The following is a 24,048-nucleotide window of genomic DNA, read 5'->3' on the forward strand; positions in this document are numbered from 1 at the left end:
CCAATAAAAAACGAGAATAGGCTCATTAAAGTACGAAAAATCGTCCAACATTGCCGAAAAGCAAGAAATTAATTATTTGATTGTCCGAGAGGAGTACACACACGAGGGGGCGCTCATTTGCGCGCGAAATTCAAATTAGATGGACGGCGCGAGATTTTTTTCGCCACTTTGAAGGCTCATAACTCGATTAAGCGAGATTTTTGTGATGTTTCGCTTTTACATATCGACTTGTACGAGCATCGAGAACGTTTTTAAGCATAGTCCCAAATTTGACTACACCACCTTTAAAACGAAACGTTTTTTTTTTTTGGAAAAATGCGAAAAAAAAGTTTTTTCTTAAAAATTTTCCCTTCGAGACTCAAAATTCAACTAAAATAATACGAAATTCGAATTCAGCTCTCGCCGAGACCACGGATTGGGTCCCGCCACGAACTTCCCGGGTTACTGTAGGTTTTCGCGGCGAGACGCGGCGAAAATTTCAATTCTCTAGAGAACCATCAGGTCATGATTATACTTAAATGTGCAAAATTTGAAACATTTCTGAATTTTAAGCGCGTTTTTGTACTTTTCACTATTTTTAACATGGATTTTCCAGAAATTTTCACATTTTTCATAGTTTTCAGACAATTTTTTAAAAAGTTTTTATGTGGTTTTTTGTGGAAGTTAATATTTTTTCACGATAATTTCGAGTTTTGTAGAAGAAAAATCAATTTTCCAGTAGGTTTTACTTATTTCTGCAGTTTTTGAAGATCAAAATTTAAAAAAAACGCGTTTTCAGACGTTTCAGCGGACTTTTTGGTGAAATTTTCCATTTTTCTCCATTTTTCTCCATTTTTTCCGGAGTTTTTTCAAAATTCTAAAAAGATTTAGATTAAAATCTCGTTCAATCCGGTGTGCTGGGTTACGGTAGTCGGTGTTTGCGTACTTTTGAAGCTACAGTAACCCAGTAATCTCAAAAATCGAGCTAAAACCTTGAAATTTAAAGGGGGAGTAGAGTTTGTGGGTATTTTGTTGAAATACACTAAAATTGGTCCAAAACCACCAAATTTCATAATGAGACTTCACGAAAAATTTCCAAAATTTTTTTTATGTCCGTTCAAAACATCGAAAAAAAAAGAGCCAAATTTTGCTAAAACCTGAAATTTCGCACACTTTGTTTTTTGTCACAGCCGCTGGATTCTAGTTTTTTCTGAAATTATCACCCTTTCGCGGAAATTCGATGATTGAGACAGCTTTTAGGCCGGTAGGCATCCAAAAATGATCAAAATTGGATGCCTATCGGCCTAAAAATTGTCTCAATCAACGAATTTCCGCGAGATAAATTACCAGAATAAGGAATAAAGTGTGATAATTTCAGAAAAAACTAGAATCCAGCAGCTGTCACAAAGAAAAGTGTGCGAAATTTCAGATTTTAGCAAAATTTGGCTCTTTTTTTTTCGATGTTTTGATCGGCCATAAAAAAATAAAAAATTTTTGGAAATTTTTCATGAAGTCTCATTATGAAATTTGGTGGTTTTTTAGTCTATTTCAACAAAATACCCACAAACTCTACTCCCCCTTTAATCACACTGTGCACACTTCAGAGGTGGGCGGATATTTTTTTCGGATATTTTCTAATAATGAATTTATCAATAAGTATTGATGTAGTTATTCTGGAAGAAATGTATCCAAACCAAAGAGTAACTATTAAGCAACATTTTAATATGATAAAACCTAGAAAAATTCTACAAGTTTTCTGTATAACTGATATGCAAGTCCATTATCCGATATCCGTAATATCCGTAATATCCGATATCCGATGTTGCTCGGCTAATAAGTTTTAAGGTCTCGGTAAGGAAAACTTGTAGAATTTTTCTAGGTTTTATCATATTAAAATGTTGCTTAATAGTTACTCTTTGGTTTGGATACATTTCTTCCAGAATAACTACATCAATACTTATTGATAAATTCATTATTAGAAAATATCCGCCCACCTCCGGTATGCACTTGCTACAAAAAAATACAAATTTCCGGAAAAAAAGTACTCCAAAAAACTATCAAAAAATCTCTTCTTTTTTTTTGAATTTTCCCCCTAACAAGGGAAGGTTCTGAACTCGTTATCGGACTTCGTTACGCCACTATATACATTCGATAGAGGATAGTTACAGATGATCCCTTCAAAAAATTTAGCTGCTTCAGAGCAGGTTTGGCCAAGTTGTGACGTCTTGAATTTTGGTGCTGAAATTCCTCATATCAAGTGATATTTCAATGACTACCACGCTGCAGAAACACCAGTGAACTCACCACTCTCAATTAGCGTTAGCAAACATGGCTTGGTGGCCGAGTGGTAGTGGCGTGAGTTTCGAGGTGTGGTATTCGTGGTTCGGTTCCCCGTCAACATAAACTTTTTTTTTTAATTTTTAAAGTCAATCCATTTCCAATTAGAACACATCTATAAACTTTTTCAAGTGGGAAAATGTGCAGATATTATCCCTATGAATCAAATGCGTCAATTCTCCAAATTTTTCCGAAGTGTTTTTTTTTGTTGAAATAATTGTTTTTTTCACTGATTTTTTTCCGTAATTCAAAATGTTTTTATTATATTTTATAAATGATTAAATGAAAGTAATACATTAAATTTTCAAATAATATCATCGTGGTTAAAAATGTAGGCCACAAGAAGAGCTGTTAGGTCCCACCACGCTTCACACCTTTCTTGTAGTTTTTTTTTTGTTATTTTCTGTTGACTCGTCTTCCGTTGTCTATATTTTAACTGAAAATGCCCTTCCGCCCACAAGTAATCATCGGAGAACTTATGAAAACGTTTGGAACTAATACAAACGCGTTGCCAATGAGTCGAGAAGAAACGAAAACTGTCGAGAAATTTACAAGGATTCTCAAAGATGCTGAAACGGACGATCTTCTTATTCAAAGTGACGACGAAGAAGAAGTATTCGGAGGAATTGTTGATGAAGAGGACTGGAAACCTGATGACGATGATCCATCCGCTTGCGTAGTACCCGATAAAGTGAACTTCTCTTCTGGAGCTGCCATTGATGTTGCAATGGTAAGTGTTTAGAATTTATCAATTACTCAACATTCGCTGATAAATAATTGGCTAATAAATAAAATTTGAAATACATTACTTTTTACAGGTGCATAGTGCCGTTGAATTTATGACTGATGTCAGAACAAAGAAACTACGATCTTTTGCTTCAATGCAGCGTAGGTATCGTTTTATTAAAACGCAACATGACATGCAGAAACTTCGCGTTTTTGCTAAAAATAGTGAGTATTAACAGCTTCATATTCGGTATAAAACTGGGTTTTTAAGACGAAATTCAATGCTCACGTGTTTCACAATTTTCGACACTTTCTGGACTTCTTCGTACAAAAGTTTTTGAGGCAATCGATGACAGTGAGTATTCCTATTATTGAAAAACTACTGTGTTTGCACGACAAGTAGTGCATTCTTTGTCAGACTTAAAACACATCTTGAAGGAATTTCGATTGACAAGTTCACGCTACGCCGTCTTGCAGTGCAATTGAATGATGAGCACGTCCATATTGAAGGATTTCAAGCAAGCGATGGCTGGCTGAAGAAGTGGAAAAAGACAAACGGTCTCGTTTCTCGCCACGTAACTACTTTCATCACTCGTGCCAATTACGTCAATAAAGAGCTCACAGAACAAGCTGCCAAAAAGTTCGTGGAGGAAGTTAAAGCAGAATTGGCAACTTTGGATCCTGATGTCGTTTATAACTGTGACCAAAGTGGGTTCACGAAAGAACAATATTGCAAACGGTAAATTCTAAACCGAGTTTTTCAAAGACCATTAAAATTTTTAGGACGCTCGCACCAAAAGGTGTTAAACGTGTTGAAAGACTGGTACAGTCCAAAGATGCCCTCACGCACTCTTACACAATCCTTCCCATGTTAAGCGCTTCCGGAAAGTTAGCCCCAATGTTGTACGTGGTTCTGCAGGTATGTTTGACAATATGCACAACATTGCCACACAGTCTTGTGACTATCGTTTTACATTATGCAACTTTATTAAATTGTAGGAGAAAGGTGGAAAATTTCCCAAAAAAGGGCACTTCTCACCAGACAATCTGATCATCCGAGCTAATACGTCCCACATTATGAATAAACAACTAATGGTCGACTGGGTTGAATCCGCTGTTTGTGATCCTTCGATGCCAACCGAGGTTGTCCTGCTTCTAGACGCTTGGCCTGCTTGGAAAAACGAAGGGGATGTTCAAGCTGCAGCATTATCCGGAAATACAGTACATGTGAGATCTATTCCACCAGGAGCTACATCATTTATTCAACCTTGCGATCTTTACTTTTTCTGTCCGTTGAAGAATTTTGTCAAAAAGGTGAACGCGTACATCATCTACTCCGGTATCACCTTCAAGACGTCAGAGCGTGACAACCTGCTTCGCGTGATATCTGCAGTGTACCGTGTCTTTCGTGCACCAATTTTCCAATCATGCTGGAAGTACGGCTGGATCCAAGGAGGATACATAGATGACCAACATGTCAAAGTGGAAACTCCATCCAAATTTTGTTTCAAAGTTTCTGGATACTGTTCGCAAAAGAAAACGAGAGATACGATGTGTCAAGATACGGCTTTTCTTCTTTGCCCATACTGTAAGAAGGTTTTATGCTTTAACCACTGGGTTGGATGCGGCTTCCCAGCTCATAAGTGTAAGTGTTAAAAGCCATTGTTGAGTATATTATATGTTGCTTTTGTTTTTTTTTTTAATATTGGCATCGTTCGTTTGTTTTTTACATAAACTTTAAACATCTGTTTTATTGTGCTTTTAACTATAACACATATTGAAAAAAAAAATCGGAAAAATTTGGAGAATTGACGCATTTGATTCATAGGGATAATATCTGCACATTTTCCCACTTGAAAAAGTTTATAGATGTGTTCTAATTGGAAATGGATTGACTTTAAAAATTAAAAAAAAAAGTTTATGTTGACGGGGAACCGAACCACGAATACCACACCTCGAAACTCACGCCACTACCACTCGGCCACCAAGCCATGTTTGCTAACGCTAATTGAGAGTGGTGAGTTCACTGGTGTTTCTGCAGCGTGGTAGTCATTGAAATATCACTTGATATGAGGAATTTCAGCACCAAAATTCAAGACGTCACAACTTGGCCAAACCTGCTCTGAAGCAGCTAAATTTTTTGAAGGGATCATCTGTAACTATCCTCTATCGAATGTATATAGTGGCGTAACGAAGTCCGATAACGAGTTCAGAACCTTCCCTTGTAAAACCGCCAATTTGTTGCAGAGTGCACCTATACGACACGAGTACAAGTGCAAAAGGATACGCATGTGTGAATCCATCAATTGAAGAGGGTGAATATGTGAAATATGAATATGAATTGGCAACACGACATGATATTATTATGTATTGGCATCATTTGAGAGCTATTGTCCAATCTACACCACTTACATATCGTATCGATGATATTGGTGATCGAAAGTTTACCCAGAGACATCGACAATATACTATTGGAGTTTTTGATCGGGTTTGTTGTTGTTGGCAGAAATTTTTTGGTTTTGGAAAACTAAGAAAAATTTAAAAAACCCGGAAAAATGGAAAAAATTGCAAATTTCACCGAAAAAATCAGCGGAAAACACTGAAAAATAGTAGAAATTAGCAAAAAAAATCCGCTGAAACGTCTGAAAATGCGTTTTTTAAATTTTTATCTTCAAAAAATTTTACGCAATTTTGAGTTAGAACTTCGAAAATTCAGTCCCTGGGGTAGAAAATGACGGAGAATTCAAATTTCCCATTGAAAATCCCTGTGAAAATTTGCAGAAACTCGTCGAAGTCGACTACATATTCGAACTCCCCGTAATTTTCCGCCCTTGGCACTAAATTTTCATCGCACCATCTCAATTTTCAAGAATTTAGGGTTACGGTAGCCCCAAAAGTACGCAAACACCGACTACCGTAACCCAAAAACACCGGATTCTACGCAATTTTGAGCTAGAATTCTGAAAATTAATGTCTTGGGGTAGAAAATGACAGGGAATTCGAATTTGTTAATAAAATTTTGCAAAAATTATTATAATTCTCAAATCCTAAAAAATTGCAAATTTCACACGGTTTCCTAGTTGATGTTAACATATTTTAACATGAAATTCGAATTCCTCGCCCCAAATTTCACATTAGAACGTCTTTTTACCGCGTCTCTAGCGGACATTTTCAAATTTTAAGGGTTACGGTAGCCCCAAAAGTACGCAAACACCGACTACAGTAACCCAGAAACACCGAATTTTGCGCAATTTTGAGCTAGAACTCTACAAATTTCGATTTTAAGGGTGAAAAACATCAGAGAATTCAAATTTCCCATTGAAAATTTCTAAAAAATTTGCAGAAACTCGTCGAAGTCGACTACATTACCGGAATCGAAGAGCTCTACCCGAAAGTTGCGGCGGACGGAGTCGCCGGATTCGATGCTGGGCTCTTTGTGCATTTGAAACGTCATTGGGACCTAATTACAGTACCACATGGAACAGTTTCATGGTTTATACAGAGATTCAGGAAATGTTCGACCGATTGCAAGCGAATTGTTGAGCAAAGGTGAGGAAATTGGTGGAAAATCGAGAAATTTTCGACTTTTTTGAGTGGAAAACTGGGGAAAATCTCGTGTTTTTTAGGTTTAAAATCGGAAAAACCTGCATTTTCCGAGATTTTTGCTGGAAAAAATCGTGAAATTTCAGAATTTCTACTGAAAAATAGGGTTTTTTAAGCACTTTTTCATTGAAAAATTCTGAAATTTTCCACATTTTTCCACTTTCTGGCTGAAAAAAAATAATTTTCTGAGAAAAAACTCGTAATTTTCAGAGTAAAATCTGTGCACAAAGACTGGAACAACTTCTCGCGGCTCTCGCTCGCCGACTCTGATATTGTTAGAACCTCATCAAATCCGCTCAAAGTCGAATATCCGCCGATCAAGAAGTTTGGCGGCACCAATGCGCCGAAATCCAATCGAAATACGCAAAAGGTAGTGCGAAATTCGAATTTTCCCGTCATTTTTCACCCCCGGCGCGGCGGCGAAATTTTCAGCGTTTCAGCTCTCAATTTTGAACATTTCGGGTTACGGTAGCCCTAAAAGTACGCAAACACCGACTACCGTAACCCCGAAACACTGGATTTTACGCGATTTTGAGATAGAGGCCTGGAAATTCAGGGTTTTGTGTGGAAAATCGCGTAGAATTCGAATCTGGCAATGAAATTTGATGGAAAAAGCGTTGAGGTGCTGAAACTTTTGAAAATGCCGAAACTCTGTAGCTCCTGGAAGCTTTTCAGGCAAATTCGATAGAAAATTTGAATTTCCCGTCATTTTCCACTTATTACCTCAAATTTTCAGAGTTCTAGCTCAATTTTTAAATAGTTTGGGTTACTGTAGCCCCAAAAATACGCAAACACCGGCTACCGTAACCCAATACACTGGATTTCACGCAATTTTGAGCTAAAGCTCTGAAATTTAAGGGTTAGGCGTGAAAAATCGAGTAGAATTCGAATTTCTGATAATAAAAATTTGCTGAAAATTATAGAAATTCTGGAACTTTCCAATTTTTGCTAATTTTCAGATGTTCTAACTTTTGTTCGGGTAAATTTTAGTATCATATACGAATTCCTCGTAATTTTCCGCCCTTGGCACTAAATTTTCATTGCTGTAGCTCAATTTTTAGATATTTTGGGTTACTGTAGCCCCAGAAGTACGCAAACACCGACTACCGTAACCCAATACACTGGATTTTACGCGATTTTGAGATAGAGGCCTGGAAATTCAGGGTTTTGTGTGGAAAATCGCGTAGAATTCGAATTTGTTAATAAAAATTTGCTGAAAATTATGGAATTTCCAAAAAAAATTTTGAACGTTTAAATCAATTTTTGGTTACTTTCAGACTGCTCGTCAAATCCCAAAAAAGCGAAAATTGGATAGTGTGGATATTGTCAGCTCGTCGGCCCGTGTCAGTGTCCGCTGCCGTTTTACACCCAAGGAACGCGACCAACTAATCATGATTCGGGCCGTCGGCTTCTTCTTGAATCCGGTCTATCGTTTCTGGTTGGATCCAACAGTTCTTCGTGATTTGATGCATGAATTCGTACCGGAAAGCCGAAATAAGACGGTCCAAAGCCTGATGGCTTGTGGAGTTCGTGAGCTTGTTCGGGCCAATCGTCTGGCCTATTTGCAGCGGGTTGTCCGGAATTTGTCCACTTTTCCGGTGAATTCGAGTTTTCTGTGTGAAAAAATTAATAAATTTGAACTTAGCTCACCGAGAGCTTTCATTTAAGTATAATCATGGCAAGGTTTCGTTGATTTTGAAAATTTTTGGGTCCCGCCACGAGATTACTGTAGTTTCGCGGCGAGACCCGAAAAATTTCAAAATTAACGTAACCTAGTCATGATTATACTTAATTGAAAGCTCTCGATAAGCTGAATTCAAATTTCTTCGAAAAATGTAGCAAAAATCGGATTCTGGCCGCCCACTTTGGGTCCCGCCACGAAAGTCCGCAATTTTTGAAATTTTCCGGAATATAGTGAGCTTTCTTTTAAGTATAATCATGAAAAGGGTCTGTGAATTTTGGGTCCCGCCACGAAATTCCAGGGGGGTACTGTAGGGTTTCGTCGCAGGACCCAAATTTTTTCAAATATTTTCAAACCATTGTCTTAACCACATGCAAACTGACGCCAAAAATAAGATTCGACAAAAGTTATAAAAGTTTGAAAAAATTGATGTATTCGCTACGAGACCCAAAATTTCCCGAAATTTTTCTATTTTCAAAAAATTAAAATTAAATTCGACTTCAGCTCGTCGAGAGCTTTCATTTAAGTATAATCATGACTAGATTCTGTTAACTTTGAGAAAATTTGGGGGTCTCGCCTCGAAAACTGCAAAACTACAGTAATCTTCGTGGCGGGACCCACCAACTTTTTTCAAATTTCTCAGAACCTAGTCATGATTATACTTAATTGAAAGCTCTCGACGAGCTGAATTCAAATATTACATCAAAATTGTGTGTAGAATTTTGTGGTAAAAGCCGAATTTCCAAATTTTTGGGTCCCACCGCGAAACACTACAGTAACCCGGTGGGATTTTTTTTCCAATTTTTTTTTCAAAACTTAACTATTACTATGCTTTTTTGAATTATAAAGCTTATCTTGCCAGAAAAAAAGTTTTCGAACAAATGTCGCTTCGGGACCCAACATTTTCAGACATTTTTCTAAATTTTGGCTAAATTTAAAGAAATTCGAATTCAGCTCGCCGAGAGCTTTCATTTAAGTATAATCATGACTAGGTTACGTTAATTTTGAAATTTTTCGGGTCTCGCCGCGAAACTACAGTAATCTCGTGGCGGGACCCAAAAAACTTTAAAATTAACGGAATCTAGTCATGATTATACTTAAATAAAAGCTCTCAACAAGCTGAATTCAAATATTACATCAAAATTGTGTGTAGAATTTTGTGGTAAAAGCCGAATTTTCCAGTTTTTTTGCATTTTTTTCGAGAAAAAAAAACTCAAATTTTGCACTAACTTTCATTTTTCAGAGTGTCTTGGTCCATCAAATGAATGCTGGACAACCCGAGAAGATTTTGGATCAAATTCCGCCTGCCGTGCTCCAATCTGTGCTCCAAAGCCTTCGAACTGACGGACTTGTGTCCCGAAGTCGAACTCTTGAAGTTGTCACCGAGTTGGCTAATAAGAAAGACGCTACGTTGTCTTTTTAGTAAGTTTTCGAGTCGAAATTCTGGAAAAAAATCTGAAAAAAATGAGAAAAATTGAAGTTTCCTTGTGTGAAAACGTGCAGCCGACAACTGACGGGACTGGGAAAATTGAAATTTTTAATGAACATTCGAAAAAAAAAACTAAATTTGAGAATTTTTGAGTTAAAAAATTCCAAATTGCAGAGAAAAAAAAAAAAATTTTTAGAAAAAATCCAAAAAATAAATCATTTTTCTAGAAAAAAAAAAGCAAAAAGTTCCCATTTTGCGATAAAAATCGAAAAAATCCCGATTTTTTTACAATTTTCTAGAAAAAATCCACATTTTTCAGAAAAAAAAACAAAAAAATCCACATTTTTCAGAAAAAAACGCAAAAATTTTAATTTTTCCTAGAAAAAAACAAAATTTTCAATAAAAAATCGTTTAAAAAAAAACAAAAAATTTTTTTTTTTTAATCGTAATTATTTCCAATTTTTTGGTTTTCTCCTCAAAAAAAGTTGTTTTTTTTCCCATTTTTCTCGAAATATTGACACAAAATTAGCTTTTTCTTCGAATTTTTAATAAAAATTTTCACTTTCGCGACCCGTTAGTTGTCGGCTGCACGTTTTCTGAAAAATTGAGAAATAAAATTAGAAAAGTTGCAAAATTAAACAAAAAAAAAACCGCAAAAAACTGAAATTTTCTAGGAAAAAAAACCAAAAGAAATCCACAAATTTTTCGATAAAAATTGAAAAAATCCAAATTTTCCTGAAAAAAATCCCAAAAATCGAAATGTTCCAATAAAAAATCGCGAGAAACTCTATGTTCTCCAGAAAAAAAATTAAAAAATCCAAATTTTCCAGGAAAAAAACCTGAAAATCCAAATTTTTCGATAAAAAATTGAAAAAATCCGTTTTTTGGGGAAAAAATCCCAAAAAACTATAATTTTCGATTAAAAAAATGGAAAAAAAATAAGAAGAAATTCAAGTTTAAAAAAAACATCAAAATTTTACATAAAAATACAAAAATAAATCATTTTTCGGAAAAAAATTGAAAAAAAAAAACTATAATTTTCCTTTAAAAAAGAACCCCCAAAAATTCAAATTTTTGTACAAAAAATACCAAAAAATCCACATTTTTCAATAAAAATTAGAAAAAAAAACAATTTTTGCTGAAAAAAAACCCAAAAATCCAATTTTTCTACAAAAAAAATCCCAAAAAACTATAATTTTCTTGAAAAGTTGAAAATTTTAGAAAAAAAAATCCCAAAAAATTGAAACTTTCTGGGAAAAAAACAAAAGAAATCCAAATTTTTCGATTAAAAAATTGAAAAAATCCCGATTTTTCAGGAAAAAATCCCAAAAAACTATAATTTTCCTTTAAAAAATCCAAAAAAAAAACCGATTTTTCAGGAAAAAACCCAAAAATCCAATTTTTCTACAAAAAATACAAAAAAAATTACGATTTTCCTGAAAAAAATCCCAAAAAACTATAATTGTCCTGAAAAGTTGAAAATTTTAGAAAAAAAATCCCAAAAAATTGAAACTTTCTGGGAAAAAAACAAAAGAAATCCAAATTTTTCGATAAAAAAAATTGAAAAAATCCCGATTTTCCAGGAAAAAATCGGGAAAAAATTCAATTTTTCTACAAGAAAAATACCAAAAAAATATAATTTTCCTTTAAAAAATCCAAAAAAAAAAACCGATTTTTCAGGAAAAAATCCCAAAAACTATAATTTTCCTGAAAAAAATTCCGATTTTCCAGGAAAAAATTCAATTTTTCTACAAAAAATCCCAAAAAACTATAATTTTCCTCAAAAAAAATCCCAAAAAATCCAATTTTTCTACAAAAAAAATACCAAAAAACTATAATTTTCCTTTAAAAAATCCAAAAAAAAAACCGATTTTTCAGGAAAAAATCCCAAAAAACTATAATTGTCCTGAAAAGTTGAAAATTTTAGAAAAAAAATCCCAAAAAATTGAAACGTTCTGGGAAAAAAACAAAAGAAATTGAAAAAATCCCGATTTTCCAGGAAAAAATCGGGAAAAAATTCAATTTTTCTAGTTAAAAACCCAAAAAACTATAATTTTCCTTTAAAAAAACCCCCCAAAAATGCAAATTTTTGTACAAAAAATACCAAAAAATAAATCATTTTTCGGGAAAAAATTGAAAAAAAAAACTATAATTTTCCTGAAAAAAAATCCAAAAAAACCGATTTTTCAGGCAAAAATCGGGAAAAAATTCAATTTTTCTAGTAAAAAACCAAAAAAAAAACCCAATTTTTTTTTGCAGTTTCCGTCACTTCTTCTACCACCGTTTCCACAGTAATCTCATCGAAGGCGTAGGTCGCCTACTCGACAAAATTAATGATACTGCTACAGCCCAACAACAACTACAAACTACAACAAACGAACTCGACGGCGATGGCCCAGAAATTGTAATCGCCGCGGCAAAAGCGTTCCATCCGACTGAAAAATTCGATTTGGAAATGAGTGTGGACGATGATGAAATTCTGAAAGTATTTGATATACAAGAACAAGAGCAAATTGTGATGAAAAAAATCCGACATTTGGAGAATTCTGACTTACATTTCGAGCGAATTCATGTGAATTTGGCGAAAAAAGAGCGATTTTTTGACGACGTTCAGAGCGACGAAAAACTCGCCGAAATTTGCGATTTTTTGAGCCAAAATTGCCGGGAAATCTCGAATTCTCCTCGAGCAACACTTGACGAATGGATTCAGACTGGTGGAAAATTCGAAATACAACGTCGCCGAGAGATTCGGGCGGTTTGCCACGTCATCAAGGCCACCCGTCAGGTGGGAATTACACTTGGCGAGCTGTGTGGAAAAGTGAAAATTGCCAAAGAGCAAATTGCCGAAATTTTGGCCGATTTGAGCGGAGCGGCTCAGATTTTGGCGGCCGGAGTTGACGAGAAGCGATGGGTTATGCCGGAGTACGAGGCTTGTTGGATGGTCCGAATTGGAGACAAGAAATGGTGTCCGAGACCTTGGATTGCGCCGGAAGGTCTCTTTTTTTTTTAAGGGATTTTTTTTTGGCGAAAAATTTGGATGATTTGGCTCACCGCGCGAGCTTTGATTTAAATCAAAATCTGCCAAGAAGGATGGGTTTGATTTAAGTATAATCTTGACCAGGTTCTGAGAAATTTGAAAAATATTGAAATTCCCGGGTCCCACCACGAAAACTAAAGGGTTACTGTAGTTTTCGCGGTGAGACCCGGAAATTTCTTTATTTTTCCTAAATCTCTCTGAACCCGCCGGTCATAATTATACTTAAATGAAAGCTCACGGCGAGCTGAATTCGAATACTAAGTGTATGGTTGAGCTACAGTAACCTGACGCTGAATTTCGCGGCGAGACCCGAAAATCACCAAACTACTCTCAAAAACCGAATCAGAATCGATCAAAATATGCCAAGATTATACTTAAAGGAGGACGACTAACGGTTCGGACGATTTTGAACGTATAGACCAAAAATAAGCTCAAATGAACGAATTTCGTAATGAAACTGCTCAAAAAATTTTCAAAAATTTTTTATGGCGGTTCAAAATTTGGAAAAAATTACACTGATTTTGGCTAAAATCATGAATTTTTCTCATTTTTTCGTGTCACATCTGTCCGAAGTTGGATTTTTTGGAATTATCGTCCTTTATTACATATATTGGTAGTTTATCTCATTTAATTTCGTCGATTAAGGTACATTTAAAGCCGATAAATAACCAATTTCGATGATTTTATCGGCTTTAAATGTACCTTAATGGACGAAATTAAATGAGATAAACTACCAATATATGCAATAAAGGATGATAATTCCAAAAAATCCAACTTCGGACAGATGTGGCGCGGAAAAATGGAAAAAAATCGTGATTTTAGCCAAAATCAGTGTAATTTTTTTCAAAATATTGAACCGCCATAAAAAAATTTTGAAAATTTTTTGAGCAGTTTCATTACGAAATTCGTTCATTTGAGCCCATTTTGATTCTACACGTTCAAAATCGCCCCCGAACCGTTAGTCCACCTTTAAGTATAATCTTGGCATATTTTGATCGATTCTGACGGTTTTTGAGAGTTTTTGGAAGTTTAGGGTCTCGCCGCGAAATTCAGCTTAAGGTTACTGTAGCTCAATCATACACTAAATATTTGAGTTCGCCTCGTCGAGAGCTTTGATTTGAGTATAATCATGACCAGGTTCTGCGAGATTTAGAAAAATTAAAATTTCCGGGTCTCACCGCGAAAACTACAGTAACCCTTTCGAAAAAAACTTAATTTTTGCGGGTCTTTCTTGTATAAATTGTATTTTTCTTCTTTCCTTAAAGCTTTGAGCAAGAAATAATTTGGAACAAATTAAGTCCTGCCGCGAATGCTTCAGGGTTACTGTAGTTTTTCGTGGTGAGACCCGGAAATTTCTTTATTTTTCAAAAATTTCAGAACCCGGTCATGATTGTACTTAAATGAAAGCCCTTGATGAGCTGAATTTGAAAATGTTCATTAAAATTTTTAAATGCTAAGCCCCGCCCACTTCTTGGTGGGTCCCGTCACGAATTTTTGGAAATTATAGTAAAACGCCGAATTTCATACTGATTTTGATGAATTTTAACAATAAATTAGCAGTATTTTAAGATTCTGAAATTAATTTTTTACTGAATTTGGCGAAAAATTGCAAATTTTTACGGGCATCTACAGTAACCTGGTGGTTTTCGTGGCGGGACCCGGAAATTTCTGAATTTACGCAAACCTGGTCATGATTGTACTTAAATGAAAGCTCCTAGCGAACTGAAATCGAATATCTATTTCAAATTCGTGTCCCGCAACGAAAACCTACAGTAACCTGGGGGGGGGTTTTCGTGGCGGGACCCTAATAAATTCAAATTCTACGGAACCTAGTCATGTTTATACTTAAATCAAAGCTCCTGGCGAGCTGAATTTGAATTTTTCGTCGGTTTTACCACGAAAAATCCTCCATTCAAATAATTTTTCTTATTACAGGTTGCATCTCCCTGCCGGTAGTTCGTTGGATGGCTGAAAGTGCTCTGGTTTTAATTGTTTCAAAGCTTGGAATTCAACTGAAAGACGTCATCACAACATACGAATTCGCTGTTCAACCGATTGCTATTCGAGAAATTGTACGGAAGGAAAAAAGTGCCAAAAAATCCCCAAAAATTTGCTCTGAAAACTTGCAAAATCGGAAAAAAAATGGAATTTTTGTGCTAAAATTCACCCTCAAAGTTTGAATTTTCACATAGCAAGCTCCTGAACCTGTAATAATGTTTTTTTTTATTAGGAGTTAAAAAAGCTTTAAAAAAATCGAATTTCTGCTGAAAAATGTCAAAAAACTTGATTTTTCCGTTCAAAGACCAGTAAAATATATTTTTAACAGTGAAAAACTTGAAAATAAAATTCAAAAATTTTGAAAATGTCTAAAAATCTTAATTTCCCCCCCGATTTTTCCAAATTTTCAGAAATTTCATCCAAAATTCATTTTTCATAAAAATTTTTGAATTTTTCAAAAAAAAACTTCAAAAATTCAGATTTTACCATTTTTGGCCACAAAATGCAGAAAAAAGAAAAGTTTTCAGTACAAAAAAAATTGAAAAAATTGAAAAATCTCGAATTTTCACCCAAAAAAAATTCTTTTAAAATGTCCAAAAATCGCAATTTTTGGCATTTTTTCAAAATTTTTTTGAAGTTTTCCATCCAAAAAATCTCTGTTTTTCCCGCTGCTCGAAACCCTCAGTTTTTGCAGATTTCCCTGCTGGAAATGCTCGATTGCATTGAAATTATCACTGAAGAATTCAAATCTCCAAAAATGACGTCTCCGTTCTCATCGCCATCTACCCGACAATCAATCACTTATATTCAAGCGAAAATCGACGGAATTGACAAATTTTCGCGAATTTTCCATTCGATTCCACTTTTGAGCACAATGTCATCGAAACCACTCTCTTAAAACTGCAAATTTCTCGAAATTTTCGACATTAAAAATTTTTTAAATTCCCAAAAAATCACAAATTTCTGTCAAATTTTCAAGATTTTCCACCCACCAAAAAAAGCTCTGAAAATGCAATTTTTTCAGTCAAAAGTTGCCGAAAAAACCAGATTTACTCCTAAAAGGACACAAAATTTTGCTCTGTTTTCCTCAAAAATGCACAAAAATTACATATTTTTGAGCTTTTTTAAAGGTATTATCAAGCAAAAAAAATGAATTTTTTGTAAAATTGAGTATTTTTCAGCTTTTCTGGCCTAAATTGGCAATTTTTAGCCTAAAAATGGCCTAAAATTTCAATTTCAATTTTTAAATGAAATTTTACTTTAAAAAGCCCATTTTTCTCATTTTTCAGTCAAAACTGGCCAGAAAATCAAATTTTTGAGATTTAAATGGGAAAATATTGATTTTTAAAAAAAATTTTTTTTCACCTAAAACTGCCCAATTTACCCCCCAGAAAATCTTATTTTAGCACATTAAAAAACCCATAAGTCACGAAAATTCCATTTTTCCGTCCGAAAATGCTCAAATTCAACTTTTTGAGGTAATTTTGAAGATTTTTATATGTGGAAAACTGGCAAAAAAAATTTTTTGGCAATTTTTCGCCTAAAAATGGCCTAAAATTTCAATTTTTCAATGAAATTTTCGCGAATAATGCTCTAATTTTAAGCCAAATCCGCAAAAATCGTGGTTTTTCCATACTTTTTCGCTCAAAAAAGCGAAATTCTTTGGAAAATTGTGGGTTTTTAAAATCAATTTTCCCCAAGAAATAAGCTGAAAGTATGGGAAATATCCGATATTTTCCATATTTTTGCATAAAAATGCTGAAAAGCCTTAAAAAATCTCACTTTTTTCCGCCTAAAAAGCCCCCAAAAATCTTTTTTTTTTCACTTTTTTTTCTAATTTTTCCAATTTCCGTCCCCAAAATCCTCCACTTTTTATTGTTCATTTTTGTTGAATTTTCACTTTATTTTTCCGCTTTTTCTCTGTTTTTCCCCTCATAATTTATCCTTTTTTACATGCAAATCCCATTTTTTTGTTGATAAATTCAATTTTTTTGAAATTTTTTAAAATTGAAAATCCTATATGTTTTTATCGTTTTTCCAGCGATTTTGTATCTTTTTTTTTCTAAATTTTCCGATTTTCACACAAATTTTTGAATTCAGCTTGCCGAGAGTTCAAAATAAGTATAATCATGACTAGGTTCCGAGAAATTTGAAAATTTCTGGGTCTCGGCACGAAATCCCCGGGTTACTGTAGGTTTTCGTGGTGGGACCCAATTTTTTCAAAAATTTTCAGAACCTGGTCATGATTATACTTAAAGGAAAGCTCTCGGCGAGCTGAATTTGAATTTTTCACTAATTTTGCGAAAATTGAAATTTTCTAAAAATTTTGGGTCTCGAAGCGAAAATTTTGGAAAACTCAATTTTTCGGATTTTTCAAAAAAAAAAAAAAAAAAGTTTTATCGAAAATTAAGCTTTGTATTAACCACTTTTAGCAGAATAACAGTCAGGTTCCGAAAAATTTGAAAAAAGTGTGTCCCGCCACCAATTTCCCCGGGGTTACTGTAGGTTTTCGTGACGGGACCCAAATTTTCAGAACCTGGTCATGATTATACTTAAATGAAAGCTCTCAGCGAGCTGAATTCGAATTTTATACTAATTTCGCGAAAATTGAAATTTTCTAAAAATTTTGGGTCTCGAAGCGAAAATTTTGGAAAACTCAATTTTCCGAATTTTTCAAAAAAATAAAAGTTTTATCGAAAATTAAGCTTTGTTTTAACCACTTTTAGCAGAATAACAGTATGTTTCAAAAAATTTGAAAAAAGTGGGTCCCGTCACGAAATTCCCGGGTTACTGTAGGTTTTCGTGACGGGACCCAAATTTTCAGAACCTGGTCATGATTATACTTAAATGAAAGCTCTTAGCGAGCTAAAATTGAATTTTTCATAATTTTGAGTAAAAAGTTTTAAAAAAATCCGAAATTTTGGGTCTCGAAGTGAACAAATTCCAAAAATTTCGTTTTTTTTTGCAGCTGGAGTTATGACAGATCCATCGACAAGCTCAAACAGTGTCGGATGGTGGGAATGGTTGGGATGGAAAGGTTCACCGTCATCAATTCCAGGCCGTCAAGCTCCGCCGCCGCACACGGAGCCATCTACAGTACCCACGACAAGTGTCGTTGCAGTTATGGAGCCAAAAGTGATAGAACACGTGGAAATTGTGCCAATGACCGGATGGGAACGATTGAAATCAATTTATGAACGGGAAAATTCAATGGAAAAAGATGTTACTTTTAGGGTACAGCGGCAGACAGATTTTTTTCGGCGAAAAACTGCAAAAAACAGGGTTTTAACCAATTTTCGCATTGAAAATCGTGAAATTCAGCCTTGAAAACCTCAAAAACAAGTTAAAACGCAAGGTTTTACCCTAAAAATTTGAATTCCCGCCGCCCACATGATGCAAGTGCGCTCCAGTGATAAAATGTCGGAAAATGGTGTTTTTTGATAATTTTCAGCAATTTTCGCAAGGAAAATCGTGAAATTCAGCTTTGAAAACCTCAAAAACGCAAGGTTTTACCCTAAAAATTGAATTCCCGCGGACCGTGTGAGGCAAATGTGCTCCAGTGATAAAATGTTGAAAAATGACAATTTTTAGCGGTTTTCAACAGTTTTAGTATCAAAAAACGAGGATTTTGTGAAATTTTGACTTGAATACATCAAAAACTAGTCGAAGTCACGTTCTTAACCTGAAATTTCAAATTTCCCGCCGACCACATGTTGCAAATGCGCTCCAGTGATAAAATGTCGGAAAATGGAATTTTTAGTCAATTTTCCACATTTTCCGCTATAAAAATAGAGATTTTACCGAAATTTTGCCTCGAAAACATCAAAAACTAGTCGAAATTCACGTTTTTAACCTAAAAATTCGAATTTCCCGCCGACCACATGTTGCAAATGCGCTCCAATGATAAAATGCTGAAAATTGAGGTTTTAGGCGATTTTCCACATTTCCGCATTAAAAAACGTAGATTTTCTCAATTTTTGGCTCAAAATCCTTGAAAACTAGTCAAAATTCACGATTTTAACATAAAATTTCGAATTTCCCGCCGCCGCCCACATGATGCAAGTGCGCTCTAGTGATAAAATGTCGGAAAATGGTGTTTGTTTTGGTAATTTTCAGCAATTTTCGCAATGAAAATCGTGAAATTTAGCTCCGTAACCTTCAAAAAATTAGTTAGACGCTACAAATTTAACCTAAAAATTCGAATTTCCGGCGGCGGACCACACATGGTGCAAATGCGCTCCAGTGACAAATATCCCCCATTTTTCGAGCAAATCTGGTCGTTTTCTCAATAGGGCGCGTTTACACTATCGGCAGGAAATTCAAATTTTCGATTAGAAAAAAAGATTTTTTTTCAGCGGTTTTTAAGAGGTTTTCGATGCAAATTTTGGGTTTTAATTGACTTTTAGCAAATTTTAATCAATTTTCAGGTAGTTCGGATGTCATTTTTGGGTGGTTTTCTTGTCGGTGGAGCAACAGGATATGCACAAGCACGTCACGCGTACGAAACGAATAATGTCGGCCGCAAATATCTGAGCCCCAGTGATGCGGTAAAGCGGAAAATCGATTACGCGATTGTGCGGTTTGCGAAAGGCGGATTTGGTGTCGGATTCAAATGTGCACTTATTTCTGGATCTATTGTGTACGGTTTTTGGATTCAGCTCGTCGAGAGCTTCAAAACAAGTATAATCATGACTAGGTTCGGAGGAGTTTGAAAAAAGTTGGGTCCCGCCGCGAAGATTACTGTAGTTTTGCAGTTTTCGCGGCGAGACCCAAATTTTCTCAAAGTTAACAGAATATGGTCATGATTATACTTAAATGAAAGCTCTCGACGAGCTGAAGTCGAATTTAAAGGTTAATTTTCTGAAAATAGAAAAATTTCGGGAAATTTTGGGTCTCGGAGCGAAAAAGCGAAAACTTAAATGTTTTCAAACTTTGTGTCAGAAATAGTTTTGTACGAAGCTTACTTTTTCAGCATAAGTTTGTATGTGGTTATGACAATGGTTTGAAAAATTTTGAAAAAATTCGGGTCCTGCGACGAAACTCTACAGTACCCCCCTGGAATTTCGTGGCGGGACCCAACATTCACAGAACCTTGCCATGATTATACTTAAATGAGAGCAGCTCTCGGTGAGCTGAATTCGAATTCCGTACTGAATTTTTTTTTAATTTGAAAAAAAAATTAAATTTTGGGTCTCGAAGCGAAATTTTTTAGAAAAACTCAATATTTTCGTAAAAATTTGTTTTTTTTAAAGTAAGCTTCACTTTAAGCACTGTGAGCATGATAATAGTCAGGCTCTAAAACATTTGGGGATCTCGCCGCGAAAATCTACAGTAATCTGGGGGGATTTTCGCGGCGGGACCCAAGTTTTCTCAAAGTTAACTGAACCTGGCCATGATTGTACTTAAATGAAAGCTCTTAGCGAGCTGAACTCAAATTTTCTGATAGTTTCAAGTTTTAATTCGAATTATTTGATTTTTTTTTTTTAATTTCAAAAAAAATTCAAAAAAAAATTTTTTTTTTTTCAATTTTTTTTTCATTTCAGATTCCTGGCGACACACATCACCGCGTATCGTGACAAATTCGCCTCCTGGTATTTTCCGGCAATTTCAGGTGCGACGGCATGCCTGCTTCACACAGGTATTAGGCGATTAGGTTGACAAATTTTCGCAATTTATAGCATCAGTCGGCGGTGTTTTCACGTTTCCTATTGGATTACTTGGATCGATGAAGGCTGTCGGATTGGGTGTCACGTCGGGGTAGGATTTGTTGGAAAATTTGGAGAAATTTTTTTTTTTTTTTTTTTGGATTTTTTTAATTTTCGAAAAAAAAATTTTTTTTTCTTTTTTTTGTTGCTCTGAAATTTTTTTCGATTTATTTTTTTAGCAATAAAATCAATAAATTTGAATTCAGCACACTGTGAGCTTCAAAATAAGTATAAACATGACCAACTCTTCACCAATACGACAAAAGTTGGGTCCCGCCACGAAGTCCCCCCGGGTTACTGTAGCCTTTCGTGGTGGGACCCAAATTGGGCATGATTATACTCAAATTGAAGCTCTTAACAAGAAGAATTCAATTTTCCTAATAGTTTTCATTTAAATTCAACCGGGAATTTTTTTTTTGCGAAAAAATGGCAATTTTTGGGAAAAAGTAATTTTTTTTTCGGTTTTTTTTCAACTGTTGTTTCAATTATAAATTAAATTTGATTGTACATATCTGTAAATTAATATTATTCGGCTCCTTGAAAATAGTATAAATTTGACCGTTTAATTTAAAAAAAAAAGGGTTTTTCTGCATATTTTCGAAATTGTTCACATTTTCCCCCCAAATCTAATAAAATATTTGAATTCAGCTCGCCGAGAGCTTTGATTTAAGTATAATCATGACCAGGTTCCAAAAATTCCGAAAAAGTTGGGTCTCGCCCCACGAAAACTACAGTACCCCGGAAATTTCGTGGTGGGACCCAACTTTTTTCAAATTTCTTGGAACCCAGGCATGATTATACTTAAATGAAAGCTCTCGGTGAGCTGAATTCGAATTTATTGTTAGTTTTCTAAACAAATTCGAAAAAAAAAATTTTTTTCAATAATTCCAAAAAAAAAAATTTTTTTTTCAAAATTTTCCCAAAAATTCCAAATTTTTTCCAGCCTAACACTATCAGCAGTTGTCCATCTCTACGCAATGGCAATCGATAAACCGGTCAACGACGCGTATCGCCTATTCAAACGGGACTATGAAAAAGAGCTGAAATCGGCGTCGGAATGGGATTCCCGGGTGTCAGAGCTGATGGAAAGAGAGCAAATCACGTGGAGACAGCAGGCGGTGAAGAAGCTTAAGCAACAGGATCACGAGAAAATGGCCATTTTTGATGATTAATTTAATTATCTGAATATTTTTTTTTTTTTTGAATTTTTCAAGTTTTCCCCGTAATTTTAGGCATATTTAGACGTTTTTCCGTTGTTTTTTATATGAAAATTGGTTATTTTTGCTTAAAAACTGTATTACTTCATGTTAATGGCGAAATTGCTCTGGAAATCTGCGAAAAATTTCTTAAAATCGGTAAAAAACTTGCTTGTCCAAAAGGAGTACACCGATTTGTTCTGCAAACGCGCTCCGCTAGACTAGTGTAATTTAAATACAAAAAAATATACAATTTTTCGATTTTTATTCAAAAATAAATATATAATCACATATCTGGCGAGGGATGGTAAACGAACGAAGGGAGACAATAAAATAATTAATTTAAATTTTTTTCGACGAAAAAAAAAACGAAGAGAATATCGACCCATAGAAGTTGCGGAGCACAAAGAGCCATTTTAAGGGCTTAAGCGCGGCTTCTCGTGAATTTTCCCCAAATGTGGAGCACGAACACGGAAGCGATGAAGACGAGCGACATGACGAGCACTGGAACTGGTCCGATCTTCAAGCCGGTCGAATCCTCGGTGTAGAAGCGCCAGAGCCCTCCGTTGTTGCCTCCGGCGCGAGCACGAGCCGGTGCGGCGGCTGCTCCTGAAAAATTTGGCGGGTTTTGTGGGTAAAAATCGATATTTTTCCAGTTAAAATACCTCCTTTGCGTTGGCGAACTCCTCCGGTGGTTGGTCGTGGGCTGCGTCCAGAATCGGCCATTTTTCTGTAAAAATTAGATTTTGGTGGGGAAAAATGAGGGAAAAAACCAAAAAATAAAGAAAAGCAGTGAATTTTGTGGAAAATTAATTTTCTGTCATTTTCTGAGGATTTTTAGTGAATTTATGGAATAAAAGAGCTTTTTTAGAACTTTAAATGCACAAAATCGATGAAAAACACAAGAAATTAGATATTTTGACTTTCTTCACTTGCTGCACGATTTTTAGGCGATTTATTGGCGAATTTAATGATTTTTGGGCCTAAAATATCTTCAAAAATGTCTGAAATTTATGAAAAATGCGAAAAACCGGGCGAAATATAAATGAAATCAGACAGGCAGCCGTCCGACAGACACACCGCGGCGGCGAACAAACGAAAAACCTCCGACGGGGTGAGTACGGTGTGTGGCTTGGCATGATGCCAAGCGGGTTGCAGTTCGATTTCGTGTGTACCCCTTATGTGTGGCGGCGTATGATGAAGGGGGCACATACGCCCGGCGTGCAGGTCGGTACGCAAACACCGTGACGCACAGATGCACACGAAGAGAGACTCGACGGAGACACGTTGTAGTTTTTGGAGAGTGGCGGGGTTTTCGTCTCAATTTATATTTATTTTTGACGATTTTTTCGGCGGAAATGTTAATAAATATTAATTTTGTTTGAATTTTCATTGATAATTAGGCATTTTCTTCCTAAAATAGTGGAAAAATACCCCCGAAAATACCGTTTTACTTCCCACTAAACATTTAAATGCATTTTAAAGCATTTTCCTTTCAGAAAATCGAAAAACCATGGGCAAGCTCACCAAGGAAGAGGAACTTCTGCTCTCGAGCTACTCGGCGACCAGCTCCACCAAGGGAAACCTCTTCTTCTACCTCAACGCGTTGATCATCTCCATCGCCCCGCTCTACCTCTTCTACGGAGTTCACCAGATGGAGGTTAGCCGGAAATTCTATCGGCTAGGAAAACCTTGTGAAACGCATTAAATTTTCAGATCCAAGACTCGCTTGTCGTGTGGGGACTCTCTGCCGTCGGCACTGCCTACCTCCTGTCCCTGGCCTGCAAAAACCAGAAGTGCCTTCTCAAGCATCAGTGAGGGTTTTTTTGAATTTTTAAAAATCGGAAATCGATTTTTCACCCCAATAAAAACCCCCAAAATTTTCAGAATCGTGATGAAGCGCGGATCAGCTGTGGAACGCGAGATCAGCGGACAATATGCTGCTGACAAGAAAATGACTGTTAAGGAGAAGGAGGAGCGCGCGCTTTTCCGCAAAAACGAGGTCGCCGACACCGAATCCACCTACTTGTCGGTCTTCTACACAAACTCGCTCTACTTGACCATCATGCTCGTCTCGGCGTTCTTCTTGCTCGCCAACGTGGCTCCAGTCTTCAACTTGCTCATCTCCACCATCGGATCCGCCGGACTCGTCGCCTTCCTCTCCACCGCTAAGAACTAAGCGATCTTTACAAACGGGACCCCCCTTTTTTTTCTCAAAAAGTTTCATGTATTTATCATAAAAAACGAAAGTTTAATTTATTTTTCCCCACCACCCACCCGCAGATTTTTTGTATAATAAATCCCAAAAACTAAAAATGTTTATTTTTTTCTTTTTTCCCAAGAATTTCAGGTTTATA

The 24,048-nt window shown here is 35.6% G+C and overlaps 4 protein-coding genes and 3 non-coding genes across 11 annotated transcripts in view; 5 read left to right on the plus strand and 2 right to left on the minus strand.

The window, feature by feature from the left end:
* The window catches only part of tftc-1 (GTF3C1 extended winged-helix domain-containing protein), a gene marked incomplete at both ends in the record, with an annotated part of 33,771 nt that extends 16,984 nt beyond the window's left edge, over positions 1-16,787 (plus strand). Inside the window, 8 exons of one of the 2 annotated variants that reach the window (NM_001307599.4) lie at positions 5,290-5,530; positions 6,386-6,591; positions 6,856-7,015; positions 7,923-8,243; positions 9,570-9,748; positions 12,015-12,748; positions 14,728-14,864; positions 15,485-16,787. In NM_001307599.4, the coding sequence (NP_001294528.1) occupies positions 5,290-5,530; positions 6,386-6,591; positions 6,856-7,015; positions 7,923-8,243; positions 9,570-9,748; positions 12,015-12,748; positions 14,728-14,864; positions 15,485-15,688 (2,182 nt within the window). Of the gene's footprint in view, positions 1-5,289; positions 5,531-6,385; positions 6,592-6,855; positions 7,016-7,922; positions 8,244-9,569; positions 9,750-12,014; positions 12,749-14,727; positions 14,865-15,484 lie in introns of those variants that run through there. The other variant, NM_001307600.3, reaches the window with a different exon arrangement.
* A 971-nt stretch (positions 16,788-17,758) lies between these two features.
* On the plus strand, positions 17,759-21,835 carry Y38F2AR.3 (Complex I assembly factor TIMMDC1, mitochondrial; the record flags this gene model as incomplete). Of its 4 annotated transcripts, none has more annotated exons than NM_001268310.2 (5): positions 17,759-18,024; positions 19,218-19,429; positions 20,334-20,428; positions 20,475-20,547; positions 21,439-21,835. In NM_001268310.2, the coding sequence occupies 5 exons, from the start codon at positions 17,767-17,769 to the stop codon at positions 21,665-21,667; spliced, it is 867 nt and encodes a 288-aa protein (NP_001255239.1). The 4 variants fall into 4 exon arrangements, with proteins under 4 accessions (NP_001255239.1, NP_001255240.1, NP_001427159.1 ...); NM_001268311.2 differs by having other exon boundaries at positions 20,334-20,401; positions 20,469-20,547; NM_001440218.1 differs by lacking the exon at positions 17,759-18,024 and having other exon boundaries at positions 19,227-19,429; positions 21,439-21,667.
* A 104-nt stretch (positions 21,836-21,939) lies between these two features.
* sec-61.B (Protein transport protein Sec61 subunit beta) lies at positions 21,940-22,421 on the minus strand. Its single transcript, NM_067796.10, has 2 exons — positions 22,357-22,421; positions 21,940-22,300 (listed from the first exon to the last, which is right to left on the minus strand). Exons 1-2 carry the CDS (start codon positions 22,415-22,417, stop codon positions 22,116-22,118), a joined length of 246 nt encoding a protein of 81 aa, NP_500197.1. The 5' UTR covers positions 22,418-22,421; the 3' UTR covers positions 21,940-22,115.
* 21ur-15588 lies at positions 21,991-22,011 on the plus strand. The gene has a single exon (NR_052971.1).
* Positions 22,422-22,694: 273 nt separating the features above from the next.
* On the minus strand, positions 22,695-22,843 carry Y38F2AR.16. The gene has a single exon (NR_052972.1). It is a non-coding gene; the product is annotated as an Unclassified non-coding RNA Y38F2AR.16 (non-coding RNA).
* Positions 22,697-22,990, plus strand: Y38F2AR.17. Its single transcript, NR_052973.1, has one exon. It is a non-coding gene; the product is annotated as an Unclassified non-coding RNA Y38F2AR.17 (non-coding RNA).
* A 200-nt stretch (positions 22,991-23,190) lies between these two features.
* On the plus strand, positions 23,191-24,005 carry trap-3 (Translocon-associated protein subunit gamma). Its single transcript, NM_067797.8, has 3 exons — positions 23,191-23,351; positions 23,408-23,505; positions 23,579-24,005. Exons 1-3 carry the CDS (start codon positions 23,205-23,207, stop codon positions 23,868-23,870), a joined length of 537 nt encoding a protein of 178 aa, NP_500198.1. The 5' UTR covers positions 23,191-23,204; the 3' UTR covers positions 23,871-24,005.
* The last annotated feature ends 43 nt before the right edge of the window (positions 24,006-24,048 follow it).

This window comes from Caenorhabditis elegans, chromosome IV (assembly GCF_000002985.6).
Source record: "Caenorhabditis elegans chromosome IV".
Classification (NCBI taxonomy): Eukaryota; Metazoa; Nematoda; class Chromadorea; order Rhabditida; family Rhabditidae; genus Caenorhabditis; species Caenorhabditis elegans.